At 39.7% G+C, this 13,303-nt stretch overlaps 1 protein-coding gene across 3 annotated transcripts in view; it reads right to left on the reverse strand.

Annotated features, from left to right (window-relative positions):
* Nucleotides 1-13,303, reverse strand: part of LOC145985869 (neuron-specific calcium-binding protein hippocalcin-like) — a 40,186-nt gene that overhangs the window by 16,015 nt on the left and 10,868 nt on the right. For all 3 annotated transcript variants that reach the window (XM_083119981.1, XM_083119980.1, XM_083119982.1), the window contains exon 3: nucleotides 12,895-13,013. In XM_083119981.1, coding sequence (XP_082976107.1) covers nucleotides 12,895-13,013 — 119 coding nt within the window. The remainder of the gene's footprint in view (nucleotides 1-12,894; nucleotides 13,014-13,303) is intronic.

Here is a 13,303-nt window from a genome sequence, read left to right on the forward strand (position 1 = left end):
TATAATAGCCTATCAGAGCCTGAGAGAGAGGCATTTGTGAAAAGTAGTGGCTTGTGCTATAATTGCCTTAGTTCCTTTCATAAGGTGAGTAAATGCAGGGCTAGTTTGTGCCGTACTTGCAATAAGAAACACCATACATCCCTTCATCGTGAAGTGACCCCCTCCCCCCAAGGAAGTTTGGCAACTTCGCATCAGATTGTGACATCACATTTAGCGGCCGATCACGGGAAATCGAGCACTGAAGTGTTACTTCCGACAGCAATTGCAAACATAAAGGATAAAAATAACCAGTGTCAGCCTTTCCGTGCATTATTGGATAGTTGTAGTGAGGTTTCGTTTATTAGTGCCAATGCAGTTCAAATGTTAGGTCTGAAAAGAAAGAGCGTGTTTGTGTCAGTAACAGGCATTTCTTCTGTTAACGTTGGGAAGTCACATTCAGCTGTTGATATCACGATTGAGTCCCGAGACGGTAAACATTCCTACACAACCTCTGCGTTGGTGGTAAAAAGGATTACGTCACCGCTCCCACATGTGACTATTCAAAACACCGGGAGCTGGAGTCACATACGCGGACTTGACCTTGCTGATCCCACATTTCATACAAGGGGAAATATTGACCTCCTTTTCGGGTGTGATATATATGCGTCGCTGCTAATGAGAGGAAAACGAGAAGGCAAGGAAGGAGAACCGATTGCCATTCAAACTCGCTTAGGTTGGGTTATTTGCGGAGGAGTAAAGCAACAAACTTCAAAACATTCATTCACCTCTCTTCATGTGTCAGTTGAAGATAATAATGTAAACCAGTCATTAAGAAAATTCTTTGAAATTGAAGAATTGCCGCAGAGAGAGTTCGTAACAGAAGAAGAGCACTTATGTGAAGAGCATTTTGAAACTACACATCGTCGCAAAACAGATGGACGTTACGTCGTAAATTTGCCATTTCAGAGCAATTGGGAAGAATTGGGGTACTCTAAAGAGAGAGCAAGAAAGTGTTTGTTATCACAAGAGCAAAGATTACAGAAAGATCCAGTAAAACAACAACAATACCAAGCATTTATGCGAGAATATCTCACCTTGCAACACATGACACCAGTGGCGGAGGATGAGGCCCCCAAGGTACCCCCCACATCTTATTATATTCCACATCATTGTGTAACAAATGAAAGCAGCAGTTCGACTAAACTGAGAGTAGTTTTTCATGCGTCTTGCAAGACAAGTAGTGGACTTTCCCTGAATGATGTTCTTATGAATGGTGAGAAGCAACAACCAGACTTATTTCCTATTTTGATTCGATTCCGTTGCCATCCAGTTGCTTTAATTTCTGATGTTCGGATGATGTATAGACAAGTAGAGGTCGCGTATGAAGATCGAGATTTTCAGTTGATTTTGTGGAGAGAGAACCCTGAACAACCAATCAAGGAATTCCGTTTAAATACTCTTACGTATGGTACTAAGCCTGCAGGTTTTCTCGCCACAAGAGTGCTTCGACAGTTAGCGAATGACGAAGGAGAGAATTATCCTCTCGCCACAAAGAGCTTACTTAGTCATGTGTACATAGATGACTTTCTAACAGGAGCAAATTCTACTGAAGAAGCAATCGAGTTGTATCATCAATTGACACAGTTACTAAGCAAAGGCGGCTTTGAGCTTCGTAAGTGGTGGTCAAACGATCCGAGAGTGCTGGACGTTATCCCCTGTGACTTGTTGGAAACAAATCTGCAGTTCCAATTTAATGGAGAAGACGCGAAGAAAACTTTGGGCATACAGTGGAACCCTTCTATGGATTACTTGTGTTTTGATGTGGTGAATCCGAGCAAACGAGCGATTATAACTAAAAGACTGGTTCTTTCCGAGATATCGAAGCTGTTTGATCCCTTAGGTTTTGTCTCTCCTGTGACCGTGAAGGCAAAATTGTTTATGCAAACGCTTTGGAAGTTGGATCTTGATTGGAACAACGAGCTTCCAAGCAATTTGGCTGCAGAGTGGGTTGCATACTGCCAGGATATGCCACAATTGAAAGATATCCGAGTGGAGCGATGCATTATTCCTAGAGACACCGTGGAGATTCATTTGGTTGGATTCTGCGACGCGTCAGAAGCGGCTTATGCAGCAGTGGTCTACGTGAGATGTATATGTGCTAATGGGCAGGTGCAAGTGAAGATGATTGCATCCAAAACAAAGGTGGCCCCCCTTAAAACTATAACCCTTCCCAGGTTGGAACTCTGTGCAGCTGTGCTGTTACTTCGCCTCCTTTCTTTAGTGCGGAAAGCATTGTCTGTCAACTCGAAAACCATGACAGCGTATTCTGACTCGAAAATTGTTTTGTCTTGGATTAGTGCTTGTCCTAGCAGATGGAAAACTTTCGTGGGAAACCGTGTGGCGAAGATACAGGAAGAAGGAGAAATACAGTGGGCATACGTTGGTAGCAAGGAAAATCCAGCAGACTGTGCGAGCCGTGGAATCTCGACTTCGGCTTTACTTAATCATCCCTTATGGTGGACTGGCCCCCCATTTTTAAGAAATTCAGTGTTGCCAGTGGAGGAGTCTTACACATGTGATACTGATGAAGTGACATCAGAGCAGAGACAGTCATTTGTAGCCATGGTGAGGATGGCAGAAAATACATTATTTGAGAATTACTCGTCGCTGAGTAAATTGCAGCGGGTTGCAGCATGGTGTAGGCGCTTTGCATTCAACGCCAAGCATAGGGACGACAAGCTTCGTGGCCCATTGAGCGCATCAGAGCTGTGGTTAGCATTGGTTGCATTAGTAAAAGTAGCCCAACAAGAAGAATTTTCGTGCGAAATTCAAGCCCTCAAGAAAGGAGCGGTCTTACCTTCAAAGAGCAAATTACAATACTTGAATCCGTTTGTTGATGAAATTGGTGTTATTAGAGTAGGAGGAAGATTGGAGCATAGTAACCTTCCGCATAACGTCAAACATCCAATTGTGCTACCAAAATCACACAAATTAACAGAGCTGTTAATCACACACGAGCATATCATTAACTTACATGCAGGTCCGCAGCTTGTCCTGTCAACACTGCGACAAACATTTTGGATAATAAATGGCCGGACAAGAATGGAAACTGGGGAGAGTGGTAGAGGTTCATGCCCAGGGGCGGCGCCAGAAATTTTTGACCGGGTGGGCAGAAGCTCCATAGTGATAGATTAGGGTGGGCAGTATAAATGTAAGACCATGTATGTGTACGTAAGACGTATGTATCCCCTCTCTCTTACACTCCCGATTTTCCTCTTACTTCTTTTCTCTTTCCTTGTTTTCCTCTTTATTCTTTTCTAATCTATTCTCGCATCTTGTTCCATTTCCTTTTGTTTTGTCTCTGATGGACACAATTATTTCAAGGAAGTGTTTACACATGCACAGCCATACATTCTGATCAAATTCTTTCATGCATGTTAATACAGTGAAATAAATGCGAATTAGGTTTAAGCTTGTGTTGCAAATACAAGGCACATTCTTGATTTTATGTATTCGGCGACACTGATAGAAAGTGCGATGGTAGACAATTGTGAAGTTTCTCGTAATTTAAATGCATGTTCCTGAGTATAGTACTTTCATCGTGTAAGTTTTTGACTGAAAGAGTTTTCTTACTCCTTGGGGGTTACTTTTCTTAGCTTATAAGTTTTGTACAACTGACAAATCTATCTGAATGTTTGTAGTAGCAGCGATTGGGTGCCAACATTTGAGGGGAAAGGACAATATACGCAGGGGTGCTCATCCCCCCAAGGCCAATGGCGCATCCCCACAAAAATCATGTCCATGTCATCCGTCCCCCCCCCAATCATATCATATCCGCCCTGAAACTATATCGTAATCCCTACACCGAAAGAAATTTTTTTCTTAGCTTTTTGTTACCAATGATGCACCTGCATTAAAATAAGCAGTATACCAACACTAAGCACTATATTTTAAGAAGTGATGTTACTCATGAATATGGAGAATATCGCTCATGTCTTGTAATGCAGCTATAGCATAAAATTCACATCCACCTCAGTAAAGCGCCAAACACGCATTGTTGTAACAAACATATTATTGCGAGCGAAGCAAGCAAGAACATTTTTACATCCATTTCTTTGCAGGCTTTCAAGAATATTAATTTAACTGGGTGTCAATATTTCCTTAGGATCCCGGGATATTTAGTATTTTCCAACTTCTGATTAGGCACGTTCGGGGTCGCAAACGTGTGGATACCATCTCGCTAAATACAGTCTCCAAAATTTAATGTCCAAACTCTCTCTTCACTACAGAAATCCCTTGACAATCTAAGATTTAACACTTTATCAAGAGCTTCCTATCTCCCCCTTTAAATTGCATACTCAATCCTATCACAAAAATGTCCATGCTAATTTTAGACTTACTGTTGATATTGAAGACTGGATATTGCCTCCTCCAAAAAAATAATTCTCAGTCTCCACACCAGAGTTTCTGCAACATTCTAAGACAATAGTAATACACAAGAATTGGATACCTTAATGCTCAACGCCCCTCTAACTAAAATACCTGCCATAATCTAAGACTTAAAGTTGAATACTGTCCCCGCCAACGTTTAATTCAGAATTCCCCCCAGAACCCACGTGTCAATTAAGGCCTAATATATAAGAGTTGGATATTTATCCCCCTCCCCCCTCGCACCTTCAATAATGACCTTAAACGCTTTCTTTTCTTCATCTAATGGATTAAATATGGTGAATTTAAGGTGTAACCTTTTTACCTGTATTTTGGAAAAATATATAAATGTTCAATTTTACATTATTTGAAGGGAAAAATCCCCCAAAGAATTTCGATGGCGTAGCCTGCTCCATAATCCCTCTGTGGGCACCCCTGAATATACGTTTTCTTGGTAGAAAAGGCTTATCATAAAGAGGCCACAGTGCGGGGACAAAAAGTGGCAAAATGTGGCTGGGGAACTGCATCCCCCACTTTCCGCTCCTCCTAATCGCCGCCACTGAATGTTTGGATTAAAATGAACGTCTTATTAGGAATGATTTAAAACGCACACGAAAAACAAATTATTTGTTCATTGTCCATTAAGTATCCCAAGGCTAATGAAAGGCTATTTTGACAAAATATCACTCGTCATAAGTAATAAACAAGTAAGATTGAAAAATCTGTTCAGAATTTAAGAGATTATTATCTAAGTTGCTATTAGTTTTCTGAAGAAATGTCATATTACTAATGCGGGAGAAGCAATACACGTATGGTTACATGAACATATTTTTTGAGGTAACAAAATGATTTAGGACACAAGGAATTCATCGAAGTTGATCATTGTACCAGTAATACTTCATCTATTTTTCATTGGGTTGTATGGCGTGACCATTTCGAACACACTAGAATGTCAACCTCTATCCTGTGCAGCATACCCTGGAAACTTTATTCTTTCAGGGCAACGAGTCCCTGGCGCCTGGAACCACTGTCAAAGTAATAATTTATGAGGGTTTGTATTTTGAGTGTCAGCGTGTGTTTGTTTTCGGCCCTTCGTTACTTTGATCTAATCACCATTGAACCTTATAACGTCGTCATTATTAAAATTAGCAGAAAAATGACTTACAAGAAAACAAATCAACCAGAACTTACTCTTCCAAAAATGGAGTTTCATTAGTTTATACCTCTTAGAAAGTTGAGGTGGTAATTTCAATCGCACAGCGTTTCATTAGTGGATCAAGGCATCTAATTCCGTGAACAATGACGTTGTTTTCCGAAAGTCTCAAATATTTGTCTCAGGCAATCACCCTCTTAAAATAGACGCATCTTCTGTGGTGATAAAATGCCACGTTTGGTGCGAGTTCTTTCTGTATATTTTTCCCCAAATGGCATAACGCTGTCGCATTATAATGAAGAGGTCCTGTGTTTGACTCCCGCCTCCTCTGGTGGAAGCACAATGCACACTGGTTCGGACTACACGTTAAACTGTAGTCTTAGTCCCGATTAGCCTATCTGAGCATGAAAGTGGGCTTAGTAAAAAACTAACAAAATAATCTTCTATATGCTTCGTGACATAACTTTTTTCTTTACTTCAGCTGCATCTACAGATTCTGTTGACATTTTCGGCTGATCTATGTGACAAAATTTATGTGTGGAACGAGGATTTCTAAATAGGATAAGCCACTCATTAGCAATTGAATAATTCTGTAGCTTTTTCCATATATAACTGATTTATTAAAATTTATTCACTTCGGTATTGTAGTGATTGTTGTGATTCCTTCTTATTAGTAGAACGAATATAAAGTTGATATTTGAAGATAACAGGTATATAAAAATTGTAATGAAAAAAATGGACACTTCTGGAATTTCAATGCAGAGCTAATTAAAATTATATTATACTCTATAGCAGGCATGTCCAACTTCAATCAAGCAGTGATCTACTTTCTATTGTCACAACAGGCAGTGAGCTACTACAAGTATTAATCGTTCATCTTTGCAAACAATTGTACCTACTCAGCCATTATACATCATAGAAGTTGAATTCAAATAACGTATATTCGTATAATTACAAGAGATAACTGCGATCGACCAAAAAACGCCCCGCGATCGACCGGTCAATCGCGATCGACGCGTTGGACATGCCTGCTCTATAGCATACTTCAACCCGAAGGTTTATGGCTGCAGCAACACAAGCCTTCCATCTGTCCCTATCCTGGGCAAGATCAATCCAATCTTTTCCGTCCTTACTGATTTCCTTTAGGTCCATCTCAACGTTATCCCTCCATCCTCGTCTTAGTCTTCCTACTGGTCCCTTACCATCAGGTTTCCCAACAAGAATCCTGTAAACTATTCTTTCCTCTGCCATTCGTGTCACATGGCCTGCCCATCTAACTAAGTCTTCTTGATTAAATTAATCTAATATTAATTAAAAAGTCTAAATAATTTATTGTGTTGCTGGAGAAAGTAATCATGACGATGATGTTTATATTTGTTTATTTGGAGATTATTTTAACCTAGCCAGGCCGGAATATATATACGTAATGGAAGCCCGGAGCTGCAGTCCTCAAGTTCACCCTCAATTCTGATCTAATCTTGATCATACCCTGCATAATTTTGAGCCTCCTAAGCCTACTAGCTGCTTTTAAACATGGAAGTATTCATTTGATCACAGTTTTTGTTTCAACAATGACAAAAGTGGCTTTTTATGGGTTGATAATATGTGAACATTTCCGGCATAGATAATATTCACAAGTAAAATATACATGTTATGAACACCAGGTTACACTTAAATATTTGATCATTCATATATCCCCGAGTATTTGATTGGGTGGGCAATCGGGTGGGCACATGAATTTTTGGGTGGGCGCTTGCCCACCCGTGCCCACCCCTGTCGCCGTCCCTGTTCATGCCGGACGAGATGGAAGAGTGCGATCAGCAACAGTAAAGACTGTAAATGGACTGTGTAAGAGACCAATCGTGAAATTATCGTTGCTACCATTTGAGGTAGAGAAGTAAACTTGAGAAATCTATATGTTAATGTCAAATATTCAATATCAGAAGTTATGTTTGAAGTATTTATATATGTTAGTCTACATTGTAATTTCAAATTTATAATCAGTGTTAAAGGTTAAAAATATGTTGAAATGTGTATTTCAAGGTGGGGGAGGATGTTCAGTACTGTAATATAACTAAAATTTAAAAATGATGTTAGAGTTGCTCGCTAGATGGCAGGGAGGTCTGCCACGTGAAGTACGTGTCATATGCATGACGCAATAGGACTGACTGAACTCGAGTGTTTTTGTCTTCGTGTGTGTGTGTGTGAGCGAGCGCGACGCGACCACAAGTGGTGGTACCTCGTCGTCGTATAACCTGTGTCTTTGTGTATATAATATCCGTTATTATAATATATAGTTGTGTTCATGAACTATGAGAGACTTCATTCTTTAACCCAACACGAAATCAACACACTCCTGGACTTGGGAAAGTTACGCCAGGTGTTTTAATGGTGTAACGCCGCTTCACAAAGCGTTGACTCTTCGAGCCGTTTCAAAAAAATGTTACGTTTATTTGAGAAATACAGTTGGTATACCTTTACCTGGACTTTCTACGTTAAGAAGATGGGTGTCGAATTCATTTCGTTGCCGGCCAGGTATATTAGGTGATGTTTTGCAATTGATGAAATATGTGTGAACTCTCTCTAATTGTAAATCACATTACACTAATAATTTGTTTAAAAGTTTGTTTTATTTAATTTCGTATTAATTATGTTCGGGTCTCTGAGTTCCATATTTTCGGAAATTTTACGTACAGGAGGATGAGGAAGTAGAGTGTAAGATTGGCACATCGTGCTACAAAATTTGTGTTGTAAATAAAACCCCAAACCTTGAAAACGCAAGTCCAGTTTGTAATTTCCATAAAATGTTAATTTTCGATATCAAAGTGAGGTTGTACAAGTTACCGTGATGATAAGTTACAGTTGTGTGAAATTGTTTTGCGTATTAAAAGATATAATACGTGTACGTGCAAGCGAAGAGCGAAAGTGTACAAATACGAATGCAACACCCTTAACTAGCCGAACTTACTCGAAACTGGATGCTAAGAACACCAAACCTAATTCACCTAACCTACTAATTCAAGCGTACAGGAAGGGATTTACGAACACACAGAAAATTTAGCTCATTGATAATATTAAGCAAAGCCAAAGCGAGATGCAAAGGACAACACGGTAAGCTCACGTATAGTCAGGAGAATGTTGCCACTATTACGGCATTTTTTGTTTTCAATTCCATATAATTTATATTCCTTTCCGGTTGACAAGCCAGGTAATGGTAAAAATCAAACAGTAATAATGCCTTTGAGGATAGGGCGTGAGATGTTGAAATTTCATGAAGTCCCTAACATGACAACGGCAATCTACTTCTGGCATATATACAGTCTTATAGTACACATGTACCGAAATCTTGTCATGCGATTTTGTGTGTAATGAAGAGATTATGACTCTGCAATCTAAACTTGGGAAAAATTACGAATTCAAAGGACATAATTAATTCTTTAGAGAATAGTTTTTCTATTAACTCTGTCCATTTAATTGATAATCATTAATTAGATTTAACTTGATGTTCACTGACATTAGGTTAATAATGTTGATAATTATATTTCTCCCTTGTACATGTGACATTTAGAACAGGTTAAGATAATATATCTGAAGCATAAATGAAAATATACCAAATAAGTTACAAGAAATCACAATGAAGGACTGTACAAGGGTATGAATCGTTATATAGTAAAATTTCATTTTTGGACTTTGTCTTCGATTTTCCTTTTACATTTCCAAATACATTTTAGTCGTCTATAACAAGGAAAAACTATTCTATATGCCGAGCTCGTGGCACAAGTATATAGTTCGTCAACTCCATTGTTTAGACTGAGTAGAAAGGTACAAAATCATCCACATTATATTTGTGAAATATTAAATTGAACGAAGTAGTAAAACTCCATTAATGGGCATTATATTTATTTCATACAATGCTCAATATCGTGTACATAATGTTATAAAACCGGAATATACATTTCATTCAAGAAGTGTAATTTCCTTTATTGTCGTTAGAAGGCAATTACGTGACATTTTACTATTTTGTCTTCGCGATTAGCCCAAAGTGGCAGAAAAGCGGAATGAAACAAATAAACAAAATAAATCTATGAAACGATCATTTCCTGTTTAACTCTTTCATTCATGCAATTCTTCTTTAGCATGTTAAAATTATAGTATACTATGATTATAGAATGAAGACATGGTAAATGAGAACATGCGCAACTATCTTTGTAACACATCGAAGAGAAAGTTTGAAAAGTATGGTTTTTCACAATATGTTTGCGAGTTTTCAATTATGTTACTACTAGTGCCTCCTTCATTGGCGCAATGGTAGCGTCGTTGCCTTGTAATCAAGGAATCCCGGGTTCCATACCCGGTGGAGAGACATAGTAGTTTGGATCCCACTTTAAACTGTAGATCCAGTCCCGATTAGCCTTTCTGTGCATAAAGTGGACTTGTTGAAACACCAACTCAATCAATCAGTCATGTTACTAATCATTAAAGGAATGCCTCAATACCATCCCGAAGTTTCGATAATTAATAATTCCCCCTCCTCAAAGTAATAAAACACTTTCCCTCTCTGAACCTCGCATAGAAGTTATAGCGGCCGTTTGCTTCGGCCAAGCCCCGAACGAACATAACCGAAGGGGCACCGAGCATAACCGATCCTCCCATAAGACGTCACGCGCTCGTGCATGATCGGCAATTTTCGGATGGCGCTACCTTATATATTAAGTTACCTTGATATAGCAGCACTTCCTGTGTTGAATAGGAAGGAGATTACCTGTGTTGAACAGGCTATAGGGACTACTCTCCAGTGTTGAATAGGAAGTAGAAAACCTGTGTTGAACAGATTTCAGCTTAACTCTTCCTGTGTTGAATAGGAAGAAGACAATCTGTGTTGAACAGGTTTAACCTTGCACTTCCTGTGTTGAATAGGAAGGAGACCGCCTGTGTAGAACAGGATTTAAAAACCTCTGAACATAAATTTTATAAATTGCAAAACTTCAAACTTGTGGTTTACTCGACAATCTCTCTCGTATTTCTACGAACTGTATTAAACTTTTGACAAAAAAACAGTTAAACCCATCTATGGTGTTCAGTGTTTCCATGATCCAGAGATGGCTTCAGTGAAGGTCTGAAGAGTCTTAGGCCTGACAGCAAGAGCATTGGGTAAGAACTGTAAAAGGGAACGTAACAACTTCCATTGCAATATGGGGAGAAATGCATACTCTCTTGTATAGTCGGGTTTCTTTTTAGTATATAACGGTCAAATATTGAGTAACAGGTAATTGATCTAATTGCCTGTTATTAAGAATTAATTACAATTGGTATTAAAATCCTTCGCGAATAAAGGTGTCTAGCGACTGCCTTAGCCAACGCTAGCTTGTTCAACCACCGTTTTTCGCCCGAATCCGGATTTACATGCATTCATATGGAGAATAGCAGGAAAAGAGCAACTTCTAAACCAATGGACCGAATTGGGTGAGATTTTAACCAGCGGAAGACCACATGATGGAAGTACAGATTCCAGAATTTAATCCTAATCAGAGCAGAACTACGAGAGTTATAAATTATTAAAAATCCATCGCTGGATACAATGGAAGACGATACCCCGTTGAGATATCCCTAGCTGAACGTGCCCAACACAATACCAGATGACTTGGACTAATCTCTGCACGAGGGACTGCTAGCAGAGGTTAAGGACCGGCCAGAGCTTCGACCAGGATAGGAGGACAACGGGCAAAGCACCGAAAACAATAAATAGGCCCATAAACACAGAGGCTAGAGCGTCACCACCTTCAAATCTTGCATAAAAGGGACTTTTGAGGATAGCGAGAAAACAGTTTGCCTAGAATCGACACCGGAGTGTGAGCTACGCGCGACCTAGCTCCGAGTCGCGACCAGACCCGTGGTCTGGATTTGTCTTTTACTCGAGTGAGTGTTTAGAGCCATGGAGTAGAGCAGAGTAGACCCAAAGGGTCGTTTCCCCCTCGCCGTCAACGCATCCGTGCACATAGGTGTGGTTATGTGATAATAACGCCAGACACGTCCACCGGTGTCAATCGTCCGAAGCAACGTCCTAAGTTAGTAGAAGTTAATAACAATTGATAGCAAAGTTAATAACGAAGTGCATAACAGTCAATACTAAAGTTAATAACATTTAATATCCATGTGTGTCGATGTGAAACCGCGAATGGCTCAGTACGTATGTTCATCTCAACGGCTAAACCACGAATCTACGCACGAGTGCCAGCGAAGGACTGACCTATTACTGCGCTAGTTGTCGTATGGAGTCGACAGTGTACGTGTACCGTCATGGACGTGCCTGCGAAGTGAACGAGTGAAGCCAGGATCCGATGATGTCATATGGAACTGCCGAGTGATCCACTTTCGCCAACCAGGATAACCGCAAAGTACAACACCGGTGTGTGTACGTCTTCCAAAACTGTAGGACCACTTTCACCCTACCCAGGTCAGAGGGAATGCAGCGAAGGTAAGACCCAACCATGTGTGTGTGTGAGAGAGATAACACCAATCTACTGCGAATCTGCGTAAATCAAATCATTGCATAACTTAAATCAGTGCTATGGCATAACTAGATATCCTTATTCCGGCGGACTAATCAACGTTATAGATCAAAGTATATGTTATCAGCCAAACAATAGTTCATTGAAATATATTTGTACCTCCAGAAAAGATAAAAGGGTTCGCGCAAAGAACAATTATTCACATTATACTTAAAACCCTGAACGGTAAATTGTAAAAGGCAATTTAGCCAAGAAATATCATGAGTATAGTCAAAGTATTAATTAATCTAACCTTTGTAATTGTCATATTGTCACAATATGCCATGGAATGTGTGTATGAATGAGAGATCGAGTGAAAGAGGGCAAGATGTACTGTTTATTTATTTGTGTTCTAATGTAGGTGCATATTCTGAACCACCGTAGTATTATGTCACGTCATTTCAGGTGCTTGAAAACAAATCCTCCTAGGTTTATTCTCAGTAACTCCGACTGTAGGCACTTATCCTGACCGTCTTATAATTCATGTAATGTTTAATTAGAGTGACAGGTGTGTCACGGGGAGCGATTCTGCGTTGTTGTGTTGTTACTTAGTTTTACGCACGTAACAAGTAGCAGTGCCCATTTCGACGGTATTGAAATACTGTAACTGCATACCTGGTGCGAAACTGTCACAGTGTCGACTCTGACTGAAACAAAAGGGGTAGCCGTTCCACCTGAAGCCGCCAAGTACTTTCGAAGCCGCCAAGTACTTTCGAACGAGAAATGTCTACTGCTCGACAGTACTAAATCTAATTCCACTGTACTAATCATCATTTCAAGGCATACCTTGTCGACATTTCCATGTGGAAAGACTGTTTTAAAGGCTTCGGCAAACTCCATTCTGTTCAAGGTTCCTGTCGGGTACCTGGTCTTGAATGTCTTGTAAAGAGCCTCCACTTCCTTGGCTGAAAAATAAATTTCTTCAATACAATGGAATTTATGCGTATTAAGGATGGGCAGAAGTTGGGGCATTTGCCCACTTTAAATTCATCCGCCCGACCATTTGTCAACCGCAACGAATTTTACAAATATTATTATTATTTTTATGCATATATTTTTAAAAGTCTTGCTGTATACTGCTGTCTATATCCTGTCCTGTGAGCTTTGTGGCTACAAGTGAAATAGAAAGTCAAGTTCACATTATACGCAGATGGACTAATCGGTAGCGGGCCTACAATTTAAAGTGTACCGCTTC

The sequence above is a fragment of the Lepisma saccharinum genome, chromosome 3 (assembly GCF_977018435.1).
Source record: "Lepisma saccharinum chromosome 3, izLepSacc3.1, whole genome shotgun sequence".
NCBI classification, from domain to species: domain Eukaryota; kingdom Metazoa; phylum Arthropoda; class Insecta; order Zygentoma; family Lepismatidae; genus Lepisma; species Lepisma saccharinum.